Source organism: Phoxinus phoxinus (genome assembly GCF_949152265.1).
Source record: "Phoxinus phoxinus genome assembly, chromosome: 6".
Classification (NCBI taxonomy): domain Eukaryota; kingdom Metazoa; phylum Chordata; class Actinopteri; order Cypriniformes; family Leuciscidae; genus Phoxinus; species Phoxinus phoxinus.
Genome location: NC_136881.1, coordinates 12986775 through 13010039, shown reverse-complemented (window position 1 = coordinate 13010039; position 23265 = coordinate 12986775). Strand labels below are relative to the sequence as shown.

At 36.6% G+C, this 23265-nt stretch overlaps 1 protein-coding gene and 1 long non-coding RNA gene across 16 annotated transcripts in view; one reads left to right on the top strand and one right to left on the bottom strand.

Moving 5' to 3' along the window:
• The window catches only part of sorbs2a (sorbin and SH3 domain containing 2a), a 69850-nt gene that overhangs the window by 692 nt on the left and 45893 nt on the right, over nt 1–23265 (top strand). For 3 of the 15 annotated variants that reach the window (XM_079615889.1, XM_079615890.1, XM_079615901.1), the window contains exon 1: nt 11947–12639. The exons of 1 other annotated variant lie outside the window; for it this stretch is intronic. Coding sequence is in view for 1 of the 14 variants with exons in the window: in XM_079615891.1 (XP_079472017.1) it covers nt 12746–12775 (30 nt within the window). In the remaining 13 variants the exon portion in view is untranslated. Of the gene's footprint in view, nt 1–11924; nt 12640–12677; nt 12776–20925; nt 21456–23265 lie in introns of those variants that run through there. 11 more of the 15 variants (XM_079615888.1, XM_079615886.1, XM_079615900.1 and 8 more) reach the window with 9 other exon arrangements.
• Nucleotides 1745–22758, bottom strand: LOC307000356. The gene is made up of 3 exons (XR_013798019.1): nt 22629–22758; nt 6474–6577; nt 1745–1905 (listed from the first exon to the last, which is right to left on the bottom strand). It is a non-coding gene; the product is annotated as an uncharacterized lncRNA (long non-coding RNA).

Below are 23265 nucleotides of genomic sequence, written 5' to 3'. Positions count from 1 at the left end.
ACACACACACACACACACACACACACACACACATAATGTGCCCCCTGGGGCAGCGGGGCATCAATACTACACCCAGATCAGCAGCATAGCTCAGCATAGAACAGAGCAGAGCAGAAACACAGCCTCAAATACAACACAAAACAGCAAGAGTAACATTAAACTGTAAAGCAGTCAGATATCATTGAAGGCTTTTCCTGAGATGCTCTGACCTACAGTATACAGAAAGACCCTGCTTCATCCTTGCATCTCATTTTACATCTTCTTTTATGTTGGTAAGGTTGACTTTACCTTATTTATGTTAGGGTCCCCGAGCCCCCATGATATGTGTACAAAAAATTGTAAAAAAAAATGTAACTCCTGCTTGCACACATTTTCAAAACTTTGCTTCTTTTTTTTCAAAACTTTACACACAAATCCAATAATTGCACACACAAAATGCATTTGTCTTATTGCAAACACCTTTGCCATAATATTATATTTTTAGATATATCATACAGTTATTCAAAACCTAAAGCTCTTCTTTCATGAGCTCTTATGTACATTTCTGTACACGATTGAAAGTAATTGGCAGAGACATGTTGAAAAATTCACGGTAAACACGAAAGCAAGATTGTAACCAAACTATTTATTTCTTACTGTAAGCATTTGTGGTTGTGAATACAGTATTACACAGTCCTAAAAACCTATAACTTGACCTTTGGCCTATTTATAGGCCTATTCTAAAGCTATGATTGGTGTTTAAGTGTCTGCACATGTGAGGAGTTAGTGCGAGGCTCTGATGAATTAGTGTGGCATTTTGATAGGTTGTGTTTGAAAAAGGAAATCAAGATACTTTTTGTGTGTGTTACATAGAGAATTGTGTGTTGTGGTTTGCAAAAAGTGTTTTAGGAAATTGAAAACTGAGTCGAAGGCTGATCATTAGTGTATGGTTATGCAGATTTGGTGTGTGGTGGTGTTTGAGTGTCAGGTTTCAGAAATTGTGTGACAAGTAAGGATTTTGTGTGTAAGCAGTTGAAAAAAACTGTAGTAGTCATTTTCAAATTAAACAATAACAAAAACAATAATAATAAAAATATATTATAAAAATTATAATATTATTATTATAAAATGTTGTTGTCTTTAATAATTATACATTTTTATTTTTAATAGATAACAAGTTTAAATGTTTAATCAGTTCTCATCAAATTATTAACAATGGGTGTTATTATATTGTTAATATAATTAATGAGTGTTTTTTTTGTTGTTGTTGTTGTTGTTTTTAACTATCAAGTACTAGTCCTAGGAACATGAGAGTTAACATCTTTAGACAATACAGAGAATAATAATAAAGTTGTTGTATTTTTTCCTTTTAGTTTTATTTTCACCTCTCTCATTTTGAGAAGGTCAAACTGTCACATTGTTAATGTGTTTTCTGTTGTTTCTATGGACTTTTAGGTTGTTTTTTCTCATTCAGTGTTTTTCGTCATCTCTGTCGTCATTTTCATTAGTTCATTTTCATCACCTGTCTAGTTAATCAGTTAATCACCCTTCATTGTCTTCACCTGTTGTACCCTCGTCATCCTCTGTATTTAAGTTCCTGTCTTTCTCCCTTCAGTTGTCGGTCAATGTTTGTTTATGTTACGTTGTATGGAGAGTGTTACCCTTGCCTGTACCAGTTTTGTTTAAGTTTTATTATAGTAAAAGTTTGAATTGGAACCTTAGGCCTCTGCCTGTCTTCATCCGCACCATACCCGTGACACAAACACAACAGATGCAATGAAACATGCTCTTTTATTCTGATTAGTTAAAGGAAGTTGCACAGTCTAGTTGACCCTCCCAGGAAATTCCACTTTGTTCGCTGTGGAATGTGTGGGAATTCATTCTTCGATTCATTCATAGCATTTTTGTCGTGCCCGACTGCTGCATCTGTAAAAAAAAAAACATATCCGTCCTCAGTCCCTTTTTGGCTATGATGATTATAGGGTGAATATGATAGTATCATTCTTTTAGTCATGTTACAGAAGATATAGACTTGCTACCAAAGAAGGGAAAGAAAAGATTCCATTCAGCACAGCAGCCCAGGAACCCCTAATCCCGTTCATCAGCGTTGTGTGAAGAAAATCATATATCATGCCGAAAGAAGATTTATAGAGAATGGGAGGTTTTACGTTTTTACATTTGTTAATAAATTCTGTAGTATAATGCCTCTTTTGTTACTCCAGTGGGTTGCCTGAATTGATTGAGCCATAAACAAATTACTAACCAGTGGACAAGTCAATGCAAATGAGTAATGTCTCTGACCAGTGTTGTAGTCGAGTCACCAACTGTCGAGTCCGAGTCGAGTCTCGAGTCCCAGTGTTCGAGTCCGAGTCCAAGTCCGAGTCACCAAAGAAGAGTCCGAGTCGAGTCCAAGTCGAGTCACCATTACCTGAGTTCGAGTCCGAGTCGAGTCTCGAGTCCTGTGTTCGAGTCCGAGTCGAGTACACTGTATTTACTTTTGTAAAAATTTAAATAAGTTTAGAAATTTTCATTGTAAAGGGATTAAACAATGTTGCGGTGTCCAACTGAGTATGTGTGGCTGTGAGGAAAAATCAAGAGAAAAAAGATTGACGATGTAAAGTAATTTAACAGTTAAAGGATTAGTTCACTTTTAAAGTGAAAATTCTGTCATCATATACTCACCCTTAAGTTGTTTCAAACCTGTATTAATTTATTTCCTCTGCTGAACACAAAGGAAGATATTTAGAAGAATGTCAGTAACCAGACAGTTTTTGGTTCCCATTGACTTCCATAGTATATTTTTTTCCTACTATGGAAGTCAATGGGAACCAAAAACTGTCTGGTTACTGACATTCTTCTAAATATCTTCCTTTGTGTTCAGCAGAGGAAAGAAATTCATACAGGTTTGAAACAACTTAAGGGTGAGTATATGATGACAGAATTTTCACTTTAAAAGTGAACTAATCCTTTAACAATAAAACGACAAGCTTCTTCTAGGCTTGTTTTTTTCCTGAATTAATCCGTTTCTCCCGAAATAAATGAAAGTAAGAGGTCGGTGAACTGGGAGAAGAATAAACTTTATGGTTGACTTACTTACACTGTGTATATCTGATATGAATTAAATATGTCGGCAAATATATTTGAAAGGATTGTTTATTGCTACTTCCATAGACACCATTGTAATTTACAAACTATAAATGTATTGTTTTGCTATAAATTGTATGTATTTAAATATCTGAAATCTAAATAAACATAATTGTGTTATGGTATGATAAGCGGGATTAAAAGAGAATTTACAAAAAAATGAGCTCAATGTTAAAATTGACCGGAGTTCTCCTTTAAGCGCTGAGCGCGTCTGTCTTTGGCTCAGCGCCAGCCATAGCACGAAAGCACAGTTTGAATTTGGCAGTTATGTCACGTCACTGTACATTCGCTCCTTAGTGGTCAGCTCAGCTGCTGCAAAGCGTGCCAAAATCGAAATTGCTGATGAGATGTAGAGGAACTTATCTACTGTTAAATGAATAATTTACGAGAATGCAGCGTAAAGTGAGTGACGTCAGTGAGTGTGTTGTCAAGCAAGGAGAGCGAGCGGTAGCAGTGTCTGTGAGGGAAAAAATAGATCACGGCCGGTCTTGGAGCCCGAAACAGATAAAGTGTAACATCTTATATCAAATTTTTATAACCTATTTATTCAGAAACAACGTCATTCATTTGATGAATGCTCAAGCCCGAATTTATATATCCTCGCCTCGAGTCCGAATCCAAGTACGAGTCATCAGTCCGCGAGTCCAAGTCGAGTCACGAGTCCAGAGAACGGAGTCTCGAGTCGGACTCGAGTCCAGAGAATAAGGACTCGAGTCGGACTCGAGTCCGAGTCCAGGACTCGAGTACTCCATCACTGTCTCTGACCTTGTACTGTATCTCCCTCTTGGTGACAATGAATTTGGCATGTTGGTTGTTCCTGGATCAAACTTTCTGTTATAAATATTTAGTTCTTCTGTAGTAAATGCCATATTACCCAGAACTTTTGACTTAAATGCCATAAAGTCTGGTCCAAATTGCAGCTAATTCTGGAAGCACCATGCACTAAGATAGGAAAAGGCCATCTGGTTGACATGTTGTTGCAGGCCATTCGTGGGAATAATTTATACCACAATAATAGAATGTCATGAAAATTATTTTATTTTTAAATAATAACATTATCCCTGGTTATGTAAGCTAATTTCAGAGTAAAAAAAAAGAAAGAAAGCTAATTGCTATTTTATTTCTTGTAATTGCAACTTTATTTCTCGTAATTGTGACTTTACTGTATATCTCACATAATTGACTATAGCTTGAAATCTGACTTTATATCTCCCAGTGTGACTTTATATCTCAGAATGCAACTTTATATCTCTCAGTGTGACTATATCCAACATAATCTCATGGCAATTCGTAACTATTTTACGTTTTGGCGAATTGTTTGCTGATTATGAATTCATACGATCTCATTCGTTTTCATACGATCTGCTTATGCCCCAGTGACAGGTATATTTAAGGGTGGATCTTCTTACCTTTTCTAATATTTGTAAAATGTATACAAAATCATCACCTTGTTAAATATACATTTTCCCATCGGGTTTATCTGTTTCTCATAAATTTGACTTTATCTCAGAATTGCAATTTTATATCTCACAATGTGACATTATGTCTCGCAATTGTGACTTTTTATCCTTATAAATGTAACTTCATTTCTATGACTTACTTTCTTATTTTAAACTTTATCTCAAAATTATCTATAGGCTTCCACACTCAGTTGTACAGAAAACACCAACAATCTAGTGGAAATGTTTAGATGTTTGTGATTTGTATTTCTTCCCATCCAAAATTAATAAATGCAGACTAATGCTCAGAAAACAAACCAAAATATATACAGTTCATCTTGGGAGTATCTAATTATCTTGCTAAAACGTATCTCAAACTAAACTGAATATCTTTAAAAAGATTTATTTCCATTAATCTGGCAAATCCAATGATTTGAGGTTTCATCCTCAAAATCACTTGTTGTATCAGCTTTGTCCCTTTTAAAGACAATTGTTTCCAGGCAGATTAATAAAATAAAATAAAAACTAGTCCTAACCTAAATTTAAAATCTGGTTGGCAGGAATGTTATTCCAGGATTAAGAAGGATGTTGATGTGGGAACACATCCTACTTGGCAAAATCACAGTAAGCTTTTCGTCTCCATCTGTGATTCAAGAGAGATAAGTGACAGACACTCACACAATGCTTTACTACAACAGAAATACTGTGTTTTGTTTGCGTGCATGTGTGTGGGTGTATTTTCATATTGTGGCAAAGCAGTCCAATTGTCGGCTTCATCTCCTTATGCCAGTGTGCCAGTGCCAATCCACAGCATCTGGACTGCTAATGCGAGAGCGGCAAACAGGAACTTAATGCTTCTTTCTATAGGGAATTAATCTAAGTGCAGTTCACTGAAATAACCTGCAGCTCTAAGCGGTGTGCAAATGACCAGACTGAGTGTGTGCCCGTCTCGCTCTGTCTGAGTGTGTAGGTGCTAGCCGTCATAAGTGTGGGAGAGATGGTGATTGCTAAGTGCCGCTGAGAGCCGGCTCTATTATTATGCTCTATTATTCTGCAGAGGTGGCTTTGATGCCTTTTGAGTGAAGCATGGTAAGTGTGTGTGTGTGAACCACACCCTGGCACAGCAGACCATTTATTCCAGACATTTTTACATTAATCACAGACACAAGATAATGTGAATACATACTTTGAGTTACCAAAAACAAACAAACAAAAAAAAAAAACGCATCAAATCACTTAAGCATTTAAACCACTTTATACAATATATGCTTAATTGGTTTTAACATATTGGGGATATTCAGGAAAGTTTAGGAAACAATCAGAGACTTGTTTGTAATAAAAACAAAAATGCTAAATGTTTTCAGCCAATAGTCTAGATTGAGTTTGAGTAATGGTTGGCAAAATTCAGATTCAAAGAATTTAACTATCTATCTATCTATCTATCTATCTATCTATCTATCTATCTATCTATCTATCTATCTATCTATCTATCTATCTATCTATCTATCTATCTATCTATCTATCTAAAAAACCTTTCAAATATGGCTGTCAAACCAACATTAAATGTTCTTTTCTTGTTTAAAATTAGTTAAACATCTTTGAATTTCTACATCTTTACATTTCAATCAAATTGCAATTCTACATCCTGTTTGCTATACCATATTCAAATGTTCAGAATGACATCTCAATTCAGCTCTGAATAATGGACAATCTAGGTTTGATTTAGCCTATGTGAATTTTAAATTACTTTATATTAAAACAATATAAGTCTATATGCCATCATATAAATAGCTATGTAAAGTTTGTGCATGTGTGCAGTGCATTCATGTGTGAAAGTGGGAATCATTTCTCTTCCCCCAAACACTCTCAGCTGTGAAAGTGATGGAGATGTTAAACATGACAGAATCTCACCTCTGTTCCACTCTTCTTACTTCTGCTCTCTCCTCTTATTCTTCCCTCTCAATCTGTATCCTTTCGTGTTCTCGCTCCCATTGCATCCCGCCATAAGAGTGTCTCTTTTAAATAAATAAATAAATAATAAATAGCCTGTGGGTTTGAGAGGGTATAAACAAATAAAAAGGTAATTGGGACCTTTAAATTTGCAATTGCAACTTTATTGCTTTTGAAATAGGATCACTTGTATTTCTCCTATTTCCGGTAATTGACTTTATCTCAAAATTTGATTTTATATTTGTATCTCATAGTTGCAACTTTATTTGTCCATCTTTTTATGTCACAGGTACCTCACAATGTGGCAATGGGATTTGATGTAAAATATTATTTTACAATTATTATTTTTTACTCTAAGGTAGAAGCAGACTTTTATAGGTAACAGTGCAAACATGTCCAAAATTTGACATGCTGCAGTTTTGTATTTAACCTTCTCTTTTTTTCTCCTGAGAAACAAAGAAGAAGGGAGAGGGAAAGAGCGATAATCCACTCCTGTACAGCTAGAGCAAGATCAATGCTGCACAGTTAAATTCAGCTTGAATGCAGAGTCAATAAAGTTCAACCTGATAGAAAGGGGAGGACATAAAGAAATGCAAAGAATAAGAATGAAGACACCAAATTAATCAGCTGAGGACAGAGGTAGTACTCAACCAATATGTGATTTTTTTAATAAACAGTGTCAATATCTGTGATTCTCGACCACAGCCACCATCTTTGAATTGCAGATAGTTTAATGAATAAGCTGCAGTTTTATTTGCATTTATTTTATTTGCACACATTTGCATAAGTTAATTTACATGAGACTAGTCAAAAATATAAAAACGGTTATTTATTACATGGAGCAGGTCACCGCATGAGGAGCACCATTTTGAGATCACATGACCACCTGAATATTTCTATAAACCCCCTGTTATTGGACACTCTTGCTCATGAATCTGAATAGCATTGTTAGCTGAAAACTTTTGCTTTTGGGTCAGTATCTCCGAAATGGCTACCATATTGGTACAAAAGTGCACATGCAGTAAAGATGCAACCATCCTAAGATCAAAGGTGAGCCTAAGTGCTCTTGAATCCATTCATTACTCTTGGAAAAATGACCTCATGCTGGAATGTTTCGGTCCGGAATGCTACGTGGCTAAAGCTAAGCAGACAGAGATAAAAACCACACTATCAAGTGCATGGAATGCAAAGTGAACAGTAGCAGGAGATAAGGGTGTTATTTTTTTCCTGTGTGTTTCATCACGTATGCAGACGCAACAAAGTGGGGTTGTGTGTGTGTGTATGTGTGAACAGAAAGCATGCAAGCCACATTCCGCGGTATTTTTGGAGCTCACATGTAAGATAATTAGAGACTGTGCATCACGTCATGCTGTAAGTGGTGGGCTGTGACATGTGCCAAGCTCTGTGTATGTCATGCATGTGTTTTCACAGTGTAAACTGGGTTGTTTTCAGTGTATACTGTGCTAAATTAGGTAAACTAGGCAACCCAGTACCAATAAGGAGGCACAAATGTTTCTTTAGATAAAGTTCAGCTTATTTAAACTTGTCATTCAGCAGATAAATTAATACAAAATGAATCCTTATGTAAAAAGTCACTAGCATGTTGATTTTGGAAGCTAGTATGCTAGTTTCCCTCTCCAAACCCTTGAACTATCTTAACCTGCAAAACATTTATGGACATTTATCTTCACAAAAAGACCAGGCTGTTTAAAGTTTTACTGGTGAACAGCATGTCTATGTCAGTCAGAGAGCTAGTCAAATGCAGCATTAAGATCGAGTAACACTAAAAGAGAGATACAACCATGATCGCATGATAAGAGCAAATCATTTGTGACTCTAACGAGAGCTGTCTTGGTACTATAATGGTACAGTCTAAATCCGGACTGGAAATCCTCGCATATATAATTTCTTTCTAGAAAGGAACACAGTTGTGAGGATACTGCTTTTTCTAATATCTTTGACAGAAAAGGTAGATTTGAGATCGGCCTGTAATTGACTAATTTTGTATGATCGAGTTGCGTTTTTTAAACAAACGGTTTAATCATAGCCAGCTTAAAGGTTTTTGGTACGTATCCTAGAGACAAAGATGAATTAAGGATATTACAGTAAGAAGAGGATTTATGACATCTGGAAGCATCTCTTTCAGTAGCTTAGGCGGTGTAGGGTCTAACATACAAGTTGTCGATTTAGATGAATTAACGAGTTTGCAAAATTCTTCCTCTCCTATACCAACAAATGAATCCAATATTTCCTCAGGGAGACTAGAATGCTCTCGCTGATGCGACACTGTAGACGATTGCATACTGTAGTTATAATTTTGTCCCTGATATTATCGATCGACTGGGCATCGTTTAGAAAACATTTGTCACTGAAATGCCGAGAACAAACAAACCCAAAACACTCTTTGGTGACATTGTTGATTTCGTGGTCTAAAAACAAAATGACAGCGCTTCCAATGGCTTCCGTTACCCGGACGAAGCACGTTGATGGGCATTGCTCTTGCTCTCGTTCTGGTTGATGTGTGCATGCGCTCTTCCAGGAGAAGTGGCCATACAAGGAATTACACCCTTTATGACGTCATGCTTATGTGATAACTTATAACTTATATGAATCCTGAAGGAGTGTATTTGGCACAGAAATAGTCCATCATACGTCCAACTAATTTTTTTTTTCAATTTTGGCCATGAGAATCCAACTCTTTAACAGTGTAAATAAGTCAGAATGCATGAAATAGCGTTAGACATCCCCTTTAAAGAATATACACTCTCAGATATCTTTAGGGGTATAACAGTGTGTGTGTGTGTGTGTGTGTGTGTGTGTGTGTGTGTGTGTGTGTGTGTGTGTGTGTGTGTGTGTGTGTGTGTGTGTGTGTGTGTGTGTGTGTGTGTGTGTGTGTGTGTCATATAATATAAATGTATAATTATATATTTATAAAAAAAAAATATCTCATTTCAGTTAACCAAGTCTGCTATCTGCTAAGTCTAAACACTTACTCATGGTCACTCTCCTAGATACACACACATGTGCAGTCATATTGTATCGCAAAGGTCAGTTGTGAGTGAAGAGATTATATTTGGATGTCTTTGATCTGCAGTAGTCAGAGGTGTTACTGATGTGAGGTATTTGAGACTCAGTCTCGACAGCAGTATGACAGTACAGTGGGGCATTTGTGACAGAGCTGAAATCTCGCCGTAAATGCACTCTGTTGTTATTGCTCCTTATGAAATTATTATTATAAGGGTTCAATGTTTTCTATAAGGTTAGAATTAAATTCTAAAAACTGACAAGTCCCATGGTATGTGCCATAAAATGCATGTGCAGTTAAGATATTACGATAACATGAAAACCTGACAAAGTTGTCCTCCATCTACTGTCTTTCAGAATCTCACCAGACCATGGCTACATCTATTCTGTGAAAAAAAAATCATGACAGCATGGCATTCTGCCATAAAGCCCCAAGATTTGCCAAGTCCCAATGACTGCCAAAACAGCGCAGGTGCAATTTATTATATTAGACTATATCATATTATTTAATTTAAAATGTTTATGATATTTCTATTTCCAACATTGTAACATCTGTCTAAGAGGGAGATTGACAGCAACCTCCAAGTGTGAGGATCAGAGCCACTGTATATCAACCAGAGAACACAGTACAATTACAATAGTTATAGTGGATAGTGGATATTTGTTTAGTATTATTTATGCAAATACATTTTCCAATAAGATAACATTTTAATAATAAAATAAAAAATGATAATTTTTTTATTGCTTATGCTTTATCACATGTAAGAAGTTAAATGCACTATTTTGCTTGGCAAATAGGTAATGAGCAAATCTGATCATAATGAGAAAAATGACAATGTGATGCAGTGTGTAATACCTTTCAGACTCCTCTCTGTGGCTGTTAAATTATAATTATATACTGCAAAAGATTAAACCATATTGTTCTAAATTCTGTAAGATAAACTATCAAAATTTCACTTAACAGCTGCTCTGAACGCTGTATCCCTATTACTTTCAGTCCTTGTAACGGCAAATATGTGCAGTAGAGTCTTTAGCTAATTAAATTAATGGTTTGTGTAAGTTATTTGTCTGGTTATGCGAGTGCTGCTGTATGACTTGGTGTTTTAAAATGTGGGTCAAAGTGTAGGGGAACCCACCATGCTGCCACTGAATAATATATTACTGTGCGTGAGAGAGAGAGAGAGAGAGAGAGAGAGAGAGAGAGAGAGAGAGAGAGAGAGAGAGAGAGAGAGAGAGAGAGAGAGAGAGAGAGAGAGAAAGAGAGAGAGAGAGAGAGAGAGAGAGAGAGAGAGAGATATTGGTGATGTTCTTATTTTATTTTTATTTTTATTAAAGGAATTGATGTTCTGTTTATTATACATATAAATAAAGTGGGGCACTTTCTATTAATTTGTAATTGGCATTGTTTAAAAAAAAAAGTACACAATATTTTAATAATAAGAAATGTTAAATACAAAAACTTCTTCTTGAACACGCACATACCCCAAATAACAATTTTGACATGCATTGGTTGGCAAACTGGGATAAAGTTATTTTAAATAGAGCAATATTTGATTATATATGTAATCAATAAAATGCATAATCATATTAGATTTACAAAATTAGATTCAATTTATTTTTCCTGGCCTTCTTCCCTTTACTGTCTTTCTTAATAATTATAATTAAAATATAGCTATTATGTCAAAAGATTAATCGCGATTAATCGCATCCAAAATAAAAGTTTGTGTTTACATAATATAGGCTATGTGTACTGTGCATAATTATGTATATAAAAACGCACACAATCATGTATATATTTAAGAAAAATTGGTTAAATTTATATATAACATATTTATATATAATATAAATTATATGAATGTATATACAGTATAAAAATGCAAATATTTCTTAAATATATACATGAATGTGTGTGTATTTATACATAGCCTAATAATTATACACAGTACACACACATTATGCAAACACAAACTTTTATTTTGGATGCGATTAATCACGATTAATCTTTTGACAGCCCTAATAGCTATTAATAAAAATTATTATTATTATTATTACTTCTACAAGCTAACAAGTCTTAAGCATGCATTTACATAACATGTAGCATCATTCCTAATATTTGATGGTGAAATACAATTATAATGTATTGCCCGTCTTAAAATGACTTATACGGTCCCAATTTACCAATCACCAGTTTGCCAGTTGTTGTCAGTGTCAAAGCATTAAAGAAGAAAATATTAATTTGAAAACTATTATATGTTATATCACATGCACCATCATATTTTATTACCTTTGTACAATTTCCATTAGAAGGCTTTGTCACTTTAAAGTGTTTTCCTGGCCTGCACTGCTGTTCAAATGTGGTATCACACACTGCCAGAAATGATGTCAGAACCTGTATTCACCCTGTGGAATCTGGTTCATTGGAATTCCTTGTTAATATCAACTCCACATTCCTGAGGACTATATTGGTGGCAGGTCAAACGGCAGCTATAATAGTCGGAGATGCCTTTCAGTTCTACTCTGTACAAACTTTTCATCAAACTTTAGAGACTGATACAACAGTATAATGCGGTGCTTTTGCCCTTGAGGTGACCTCAGCATCTCACATCACAGTTTGTGCTCCCCTGAGCCCGCGCGCTGATTGAAGTGTTCTGGTTGCCATGACTACCGAGAACCTGTGAGGGACCAATGCGCGGCGCTGCTCTCCATCTCACACATGAGCGCGCGGACTGTGCTATAAAATACTCCTCTTCCCTGAGAAACAAGCGACGATTGGATGATGTCTGGATAAAGTCTCTATTAAGGACTAGCCCCTTACGTTCGTGACGTGCTCATACGCGCTCTCGCGCGCAAGCGTCGCGTCCTTTAGAGTAAGCAAAACGAATGTGATATTGCGTTTCCATCTCCTCCTCCTCCGCCAACACGGATAAGTGTTTCGTCATGTGTAAAGAGACAGTTTTACCGCAATGCTATTCCAATAGCTCTCCAGCTCCGCACTAGAGCCACTGACCCAAGAGGAAAGGGTGGTGCCGCGCAGTGGCATAGTCCATGCGCGTTCACGCGTTTATCTGGAGTCGGCACAGCGGAGAAGAACCGAGCAGAGCAGGTGTGTGCTTTCAGTCTGGGTTCACTCTCTCTCTCTCTCTTTCTCTCTCTCTCGTCTCTGACTTTGATGGACTTACATGCGGCACGTTAGTGTGTAACTGCGGTGGATGACTCCATATGCGTGTTTATTACTCAGGGTAAGAAACGCTTGTTTCACGGATACACACTGACAGAATCACAGTAGCGCATAGAATAAGCACAGTTAGATACACAGAGGTATATTTAAGAAACAACATTTTAGACGCAGAATTAACAGACAAAGTACAGAAACAACATTTTAGAGACTAACGACAAACAGTAGCCTAGGTCAAACAGATACAGATTTTTGAGGCATGGCATTCCAAAGGCAGATATTAGGGATGAGACAGAGCATTTCAGATGATTCAGCTACACATTCCAGCAGCACATCATTCTACCTGGAGATTTCAGAACATTATAGAATATTAAATTGAGACCGGTATAAGAGGCACAGCATGGACCCTTTAACGGAAAAACTATATATTTGCTAAGCTGAACTGTTTATGACCTCAAAACATAATGTACAGCTATCAGATGTTGTAACACTTTCTCATCACCATTTTTTATTCTCTGCTGCTTCTCAGTTTGCAGTACATGGCGTTGGTTACAGTAGCACATGGTGCTGTATTCCAGCCTCCTTTTTAGATGTTTCGCTCTGCGATTCTGATAGTTGACCCAACAAGTCAGAAGTAATAAAATTGTGTCAGTTTTGTCCTAATTCCAGTGCTTTGGCGTGTGAATTGAGTTTGTGCAAAAAGTGAAACTGATTACCCGTAACTCAATCTAGCATGACCTTCCACAACAAAGAGCGCTTGTGTCCCAAAGTCCTACGCCAAGATCCTTTGGCTTAATTGATTAACATAACAATTAAGAGGCTTGTCATTACCAGCTCATTAGTGAGGTCCAGTAAGCGGTGGAGGTAATGACCGATCTGTGTACGGATGATGATGGTCAAGTGTGTGGCTTTGCATTTTATTATCCGGTGATGGGATTATTTTATTTCATAGGAATTTCAGCACTGTGTCCACAATCATCTGATTCAATCAGAATTTTGTGCAATGCAAAAGTCTGTTCACAGCTTGTGTTAGAAAATAGATTTATATATATTCTAATATACAATTATCTACTTTATATATTTTATATACACAGTATACGTGTGTGTGTGTGTGTGTGTGTAATAATATACTTTTATATAATAATAATTCAGTATGTTGTACTTTTATTTATATTTAAATGCAAATATTTACTTTAAAAATATGTAATGTTTTATTATTTTTCTAGAATCCTGTTTCCTTGGGCGTATCTACAAATGGTGTACACTGCTGAGCACTGAAGAACTTAGATTCAATTTCTTGTTTAAATGGTGATGTTTCTATAGTCAAATCTGATGAGCTGACTCTGGCCCGATAGGAAGTTAATGTGTCAAACAGAGAGAATAGAGGAGCTTCTCTTGTGAACTATTTGTGTGATATTGTGTGTAGGATGATGTAATGACAGTTAAGTGAGATAATTTCCTTTTCCTTTCTCTTTATCTCTCGATATCTGTATTACACATTCATTTAAATACTGTTCTTGTGGGAGATTAACTAGCGGGGAAAGGTCACACCAGATCACGCCATTGACCCCACAAGAACACGCCATTGACCCCACACTAAGAGTTACGCAATCAATCAAATGTAAAGGATTTCAATACATTAACTTGATTAACTTATATATAAAGGTGCTTAATTGCAACTCTAATCTAGTTGCTACCTTTTTGAAATATGTAGCACACATGAAACTGAAAGCTTTCAATCACTGCATTACCAGAATTAAGGCAAAAGCAGCTCTGGAGGGAAACCCCTGAGGCAAAATAAACCTCTCTCTGAAGTTACTTAACGTCAATTCCTCATCATTCATATTTAATGCAGGATTTATGGCTCATTCTCAAAGTTTATGACCTCAGTGTGTGCCAAATATAAAACTGCCTTAAATCGGCATTTTCAGTGAGAATATAGTCTGCAGGAATCTGTTGACCAGAACTTCTGGAACACACACACACACACAGACACATGCATATAGTGTCAGTGTCAAAAAGGTGTGAAGTGCTAAAGAAAGCATCTCTGTGAACCCAACGCTGAGTGTTTGCGTGATGAGATCTGCATGCCTGAAGCCAAGGTGCCTGTGTACATTTGTCTAATGTTACTGGGTAGAGATCCCTATAATAGTGCCGGATAAAGTGCAGATTACTTTCTAGGCCCACTGTATCTGTAGGACTGAGAAGCACATTGAGTGGAGGCATGGGAAATGCTCTGATCACTACTTTCAGAGGCTGTGTTTACACTTGGCATTAACATGCGATCGCCATGATCCGATCAAGCAGGTCGGATCATTAGCCAATCAGGACACGGTGCGTTTACATTTGTACATATTAGCCTCTGTATCTGTCTGGATAACCGATCGGATTTCTGTTTCTGCATAATATTTAAATTAGGTCTGTAGCACGACACCAAATTAAAGCAGGGCTATGCAGTTTCGTGGATTTCTTCGCTGTATTCTCGCTTTTTGCTCGCAGGTTTCTCCATAGAGCTCCCCCTACAGCTTCGGAATAGATATTTGACAACACTGTCGAAAAACTTGTTGGCGACTCTCAGATACCAGAGGCTAGTAGATCAACGACATCAAAGCAGACGGGACATTCTTTACAATGCCGTCTTCATTCGGGTTCGAACAGCTTGAGGGAGCGCAATAATGATAGAATTTTAGCAATTTCTTTTTGCCGTAAAGCAATTATTTACATCGCAAGACCTGGGGCCTCATTTATAAAACTGTGCGTTGGATCCTTACTAAAAGTGTACGTGCGCCAAAAAGCCAAAAATGGCGTGCGCAAAAAAATATTCAGACTTATAAAACCGTGCGTACGCCAGAACCTGCGCAGAATTCACTTTATAAATCCCACTCCGCGGAAGATTGTGCGCACGTGCGTCTCCTCCCCGAAATAACCATATATGGACAACGCCTAGTTTTACTATGCATATCCTCATCTGCATATCATTTGCATATGATTATTCATCCATTCAAGACATTAGGAAAATATGAAATAGGTGCCGTCACATTAGCTACATTAATAAAAATAATTTAGTATCCTTGCCTTGGTTTTGAATAAATAAATCAAATAGTGTAAAATACATTTCAGAGAAAGTTTTTCTCAATCTTTTCCACTGACCAAATAGTCTTTTTAATTGATTTGTATTTTTTTAATGGAAACAGATCGACCTTGTTGTGCATTATATTTGCACAATCTGCTATTATCATGATAAGCAAGTATCTCTGTAGTTAAAACATTGAAACACAGCACTTTCAATGTTTTTTTTTTACTTTCAGTAGGCCTAAATGTAGTTTAAGTGTTTAACTCCGTTAATGAGAATGGTATATTTAATCTAAATGTTTATATCAGAAATAAAACATAGTTTAAATCATTGTTTTAAATAAACTGTAGCCTATTTATGATTAGGACTCAATGAAGATTTAGCCTACAGTTTTACTTCATCTGCCGTTAGATATGCGTCAGTTTCACTAAACTGCCCAACGCGCTCGCTGGCGCGGACATTTAAGGTGTGGATATTTGCTTCAAGTGATAGGCTTGGTGAGTGAAATTATATTTGTATTATCTTTCTGTATAGGCCTATGTATCATTTTATTTCGATTTTCTGTCTAAAAGTGACCAAAAAGACATTTAACTCCAGCTCACCATCGGTGTCGCCAAACTGCTCCATCTCCAAAACGTTCGTACGCATGGGTCAGAGTTTGCGTGCAGGTGCGCACATTTTCCCGTCAAGTTTGTTTTTATAAATCACAACTTATGCGTCGGAAGTGGCGTACGCCTCTTTCTGGGCCTGTTTTGTGCGTACGCAACGGTTATAAATGAGGCCCCTGATATCACGCAAAGTTGCAAGTGTGTTTTTTCCGCTCACATGTGATATGGGGGTGTGAAACAACCACCATTCAACCCGAAAAAAGAAATATAACCATTCCAATGACTCCGAAGCTGTTCAGTTAAAGTAACAAACCTGCATAGTTCACCTTTAAGAGTAAAGATGATACAAATTAAGCAATGTCCCAATTGCTTTCACTCAGTTTACTTTCCTGTGCAATCTCCAGTCTTAGATCAAATTAAATTTTTTGAATGAAGGAATACTTCCAGAGTTGATCATAACTAGGTTGATCATGTTAAACAAGTCACATCATCGATCATCAGGGTTTAAGGTTATAGCGTGCAATGACTATATTAAAGGGGTCATGACAATGGTTTTATTTATTTATTTATTATGTTCCCTTAGGTGCAATTATAGTATTACTATAAAAAAAAAAATAAAAAAAATTAAATGTAGTATTTATGAACTTTTCCCACCCTGTTTCTCATCCTCTGATTCAAACAGTCTGTTTTGGGGGTGTTTCCCTTAAGAGTTCAGTGTTAACGCCCACTGTTATGATTGGCTAACGTCAGTGCCTATGCATCAATTATTAACGCCCCCAGCCAGAACATTTGCGGATTCGGCGCAACTGTTTAATAGCGGGTGATGCATGCGAAGCGATGGCTCTTGCAATGATAAAACCTTATATGTTTGAGCCGGAATCAGATGAGGAATCAGAGGAAAATGAACCATCACCACAACAACGAAGACTGGATCAGCCCGTGTCCACATGGAAAGTGAAACTATTTTGAATTAATAAAAAAATTGTAACCCGAGACACTTGAAAACAGATTATTGTTGCATAATTATCCAATAGCTTAATTTGCTAACAGTTTAACATTATTTAACTAATTTCAATGAAATTATAGGGTGTACTACGGACAAAAATGCATGCACAGGCCATATTTGAAGATGCAGCATTGATAAAGGCAACATTTTTAATTTTCTATCACATGTAGGCCTACTAGAAAGGTGACATATTTTCTAGATTCTCTTATACAAATGTGTTTATATTAGCCAGTGGTAAAAAGTAAGTTTGCGTCGTCGTTGTTGAGCCCAGAATAGTCGGCACGGACTTATCTTTGAGCAACAGTTTTCTGGTAAAGCCAGCATCATATTGGGATTTTTTTCTCAAAACAGTCATCCTTAAAATGTATAGAACAAACGCTGAAACTAACACTGCCATGACTGAGACGTCCGCAAAAAATAAAGTGCATCCATTTTTCCCTGACGACTGGATCTTTCGGCAGCGTATTCAAAGATGTTGTTTGTCCACAGCCAGGAACAGCACATCTGCGGCATCGTAATTTCCCTGTACACAGACCCACTCGCTGTCCGTCGACTGAACACTTGTGAGGCGCGCGGCACGCGGAGCGACAATGATACGAAATGAGCGTAGTTGTCTTGCGCTTTAAGCGTAGTTGTCTTGTGCCGGAGGCGGTCGTATGCAAACGCGGGTACGTCACTTCGCACCGTGACGTCACTTCTTACCATGGATCCAGAACGAGCTGTATTTAGAGCTTGATTAAATAAATGATTCGTTTATAATGGGGAGGACGTCTTAAGCTATGAAACTTGCAGGACGTTTTAATGGTACAAAGACTTCTTATATACCAAAAGATAAAGGCAAATTTGGTTTCTCATGTCATGACCCCTTTAACAGAAATGGGAGATTGATAAACATGCTGAAACAATAAAAACATTCAACATGTAAAACATTATAAAATAAAAAGTTTATGCCCATTATTCCTCTGGCAAAGCAGCGCACACTCTTCATTACTATCTCATGACTGATCACAGCTGTGTTGGTGCACAATTAAAATGAAAAATGACACACACAGTATCATGTAGGCTTAGTCTAAATAAACTGTTTTTAATATTGACGTTTATTTTAAGGTTCAGATAAGTTTCATTTATTGTCTACACTGCGTTGGGAACTTAATTTTCTGACAGCCACGTGGGGAGACCGAGCAGGGATTTATATGACGTCCACTGGATTTCGTTTACATTACACTGAGATCCGATCACAATGCGTCCTCGTCAACCTCTGGACCAGGACACGCTGATCGGATAACATTCCCATCAGAAACGCGTTTACACTTGTCTTTTCAATGTGTATGTATGTGGACAACATCCGGATATATGCTTTCTCATGCAATCTTTTCGAATGCATTTTACATGAGCCATATTTATTTATCTGGCAGAAAACTTCTATTTAAGATAGATTTAATTAATTTAAATCAAATTTCATTTAATACATTTAATACATTTTTATTTGTAATTGTATTATTTTAATTAAGCAGTGCCGTATCGACCCACAGATACTGTATATTATTGTTTACTTAACAGCAATGCTTTTTATAACTTCTCACTTGCTGTGTCAGGAATGTTTAGCTCATATTCATTGTTATAATGGATTGAGTGTTGAGATGGGTCAACAGAGGTAATGTCTATCTATTCCCTCCACTGTTTCAATACACATTTGTTAGTGTATAGTGGATGTGTTTGTATATTAGCATTTGCAGTAGTGGATAAGTGGAAGCACTTACATGGTTAAGTGGGACTCCTTTGTGAGAACAGGGATTCAGTTAAATTAATTGTATACTTTTTAATTGACACTATACACATTTAGCCTGATATTTGAATTTTAAGAACTTTTTGCTGGCCATAAAACACAAGTTCAATAATGGTTTTGCAGTGGTCCTTTTATTCAGCATTTCGCTGCGTATTGCTTATGAGTTGGCAATATTTTTCTTTGGAGATAAAAGAAAAATTCCACTTGATTTCTGTGTTCTTTAAACCATCAGTACTTAAATGTTTTTTAAGGACTTAATGATTCAAATCTAGTTTCATAAATAAAAATGATGGCATCAAGCTTTAACATTATTTTTCTTGGTTATAATTGGAATCCATTTATTTTTAACCTATATGCGTCAAGTTTCCTTTACTTTGGTAAATTGATTAGCTTAGTTTTTTTTAGGTTTATGCTGTGTCATTGTATAATGTTTTCTGGTGAACTGATGAAGTAAATTAAATAACATAAATAAGTGGCTTTCCTCAGCTTTCCTCTTAGCCGTTGCTGTCTTTTATAATCTCTCCTAAAACAGTTCTCATTTGTATGTCCTAACTGTAGCTTTATCAGGCTACTGGAACATTTACTCACCATTACATCATTGTTGTGCATTGTATCAGTTTGCAGCTTGTTGCGATAGCACAGTCATGCCTGGCATGTACAGGACCTGTGATCGCGTCCTTATTCAACCGGCACTGACCGGCCAGCAGGCCGTTGTATCAGAGGCCGTGTCATGCATCACTTCAGACTAAACTCACACCAACCCACTTACAGATGTCTAATTCTCTACACCTCACATTGATTGATCATATAAGGACATTAAAAATAGTTTTGGAATTTCACTGAACATTGTATTAATATAGTTGTGCCGTGAACATGGAAAACACAGCTAATGAGGGCAACAGAACTAAAATCATTCTCCTACATTGTTTGAACTGATTAATCGTGGATATGATCACTTCACATGCGTAGCCTACTTAATACATCTAATTATTGAATCTTATGAGATATTTTACATAACCTAAAATGACAGTTTAGTACCACAACGTCAGACCTTAGCATAAAGAGCACTTCAACTTTTATATAGCTGTTGAACTTGTATTACTTAGTGTTTTGTTGTGTGTACAGTATGACACTATGCATATAGTATTGACCACAGTTAATGGAAAGATGACATACAAAGAATTTCGAGTCTTTGAGAATGATATAAAATACAGTCACCTGTCAGCAATAAAAAGATGATGTAATGTAAAAAATAAAACTTGTACGATTACATGAGAGCAAACTGAGAAACGACTTATGAGACTAGACCTGACAAAGACTGAACTAAACACAGGGCTATATACACAGGAAACACTAGGGACTGAACAATGATTAACAAGACACAGGTGTAACACATAAGGGCTAATCGAACACTATGGCAACAGATGAACGAAGACATTAAACTGAATAAAACAGTGCAAATCCAACTCAAAGTCGACTAAAACAGGCAAAACCGTCACATCAAAATATCTGTAATGACAAAAACATTGTTACCATCATTTTTTACATTGAAAATTTGGTAACAGCTGTCAGTTTTTATTTAAAGGTTTTTATTTAATTTATTTTTTACATGGTACACAGATATATTTGTCAGTTGCTTTAACTTCGTTGTACAGCTGCTTACAGTCACAGTAAAAACAGCAATGCACACAAATTCACACATATCAGCCTGAGTTCTTAATCAGCATTTTGATGTGGTGATGTAGGCTATGTGTCTCTTAAATGCTAGGTCAGTAGATTAGGCATGCATATTTCTCAAACTGCCTTGTTGCACGTTAGAATCTCTCTTTGGGACCATAATTTAGATGTGAAGCAAAATCGCTTGACACTTTAAGGTGCTTTATGGCTTGTTAAATTTCCCTGAAGTCATTGAGCCGCTTACGGTGGATGTGAAGATGTTGGGTCACTGATTCAGACATGACAGGTGGAGCCATGCAGACCTTAGAGGGGAACTTTCTAGCCACTATAGAAGCATGTCCAACTACCAAAATAGACCTATCTGATCTCTCCCTTTTTCTCTCTAACCCCACCTATCTTTCGCTGTCTAACTCTCCTGTCTCCCCGGAGTGGTGCTCTGCTCTGGATGGTAAGACTTGAGAATGATAGCCTGAATACAGAAGAAGAAAAAACTAAGTAAAATAAAGAATCAAAGCGGTTCAAGACAAGCTGAAAAATGCCATGCTGACATTTCCCTGACTTTGGAATGAGAGCGAGAGTGGAATTTATATGAAGGTAGGATCATGCTTGTTCTTTGTCTCTGTCTCTTTCTTTCCGCACATCTCTTGCTTTCTCTGATTGTTGTGCTAATCACGCATCTTAGTGAAATGGCATTGTCTCTTCATGTGTCTGACTTCATGTCTATTATGACACAAAAAAAACTGACCGATCAAAGCCATCAGTAGAGCGGATAGTACAGTATATGGTGGTGTTGAGAATAGATCCGTTTAATATTATCTCAGAATCAAGGAAAGAGATGTTTTCTGCTCTTAAACCTTGTGAGGTGATTTGATATCTACACATACTAAGCATGCCTCCTCTTAAGATACCTTGTTTTATCCCAATTCTAAGGGAGATTCTAAGACAATCCAGTAATGCTGATTAGGCATATATAAAACATATATTTCTGTTGTGTATATTATGTTGCAATCTGGTGTGTGTTCTCATATTATTGTAATTTATTATAATAATATTAATCCAAATAGTTTTAACGTTTACTGCACTTAAGCGGCTAATGAATCGGATGTCTCGCACATTCACGGGAAATGACTTACTTCCGTGTTGGAAAAATAAGGTGGAGACTAGTATTGTGTTGTTATCTTATTGAACTTTTTTGTGGAGTCTTCTATATGGAACACTATTTGAGTTGCTGCCTATGTAAAGCATTCTAACTTGGACACTTATGAGTTTCCATTACACTTGGATGCTATTAGAAGGTAGCTGCCAATGTAGGCAGCGAGAAACTCAATAGATTTTGAATGGCTTGGATATTGAAATGTAATGATCTTTACACTTTCACTGAGTCATTGAAGTCAGAATTAAAGAGCAAGTACACTTTTTTATGGAAAATGTTCAGAGATATGACTGGTGAGTAGGTCAGCACAATGCAAGTCATATTGCTGCAAAAGCTGCAGTAAGTCTCCCAGGGAGTATATGCAGCAATTCAGTCTGTGCCACTGAATGGAAGAGGAAGGCTACACGCTCATAGCAACTGAACTGGTTCAGGGTGCTTGCCTTCAAATACAGTTATATTCACATACAGTTATTAATAATAGCTATTAATAATTCACATACAGTTATACAAAAATATTTCCAACCAAAGTTGCAAATGTAACGTATGTGCACAATTGGAATATTGCTTAAAACATTTTCATCCCATGTGTTAAAGAGAACAAAATCATCACTTACTGGGAAATTGGTGCTAAATGCATAAAAATGGAAGTCGCTTCAATCGGGGAAGCCACTGTAGCTCTTCTTCTGTACATCCTCAATGATTTGCGCCTCAGAGTGGGCAGATGAAATGTAATAAACACTGTCATGTTATCTTGCATTCGGAGGCATGATGCCTGGTTTTATGGGAGGTAATTACCCAACCATTTTGATGACAGACTTTGGCTCAGGTATTTCAGAATGACCAAACCAGCATTTTAGATAGCCTATGTGTGTGCAATAAAATTGGTTCACTGGTTAGTCCAGTTATCCAATCACATCCTATGTTGAGGCTAAATCTTTTTTTTTTGCACATCAAGGGATTTATTTGGTAAATGTGTTTCTATTGTAGTTTTTGTGCATATCTTCCTATCGGAAAATATCAGTCTCAAGTCTCAACAGTGTGCATACGCTTTTTATGCACATTTTTATTTTATTTTAGAATTGTGTGAATGGAAACGTATTGTGACAAACTCTTTAACACCACAATGACTATTTTAAAGGAACATGAAGTGCATCTATAGTTTTGTATCATATTTCTTTCTTTCTTTCTTTCTTTCTTTCTTTCTTTCTTTCTTTCTTTCTTTCTTTCTTTCTTTCTTTCTTTCTTTCTTTC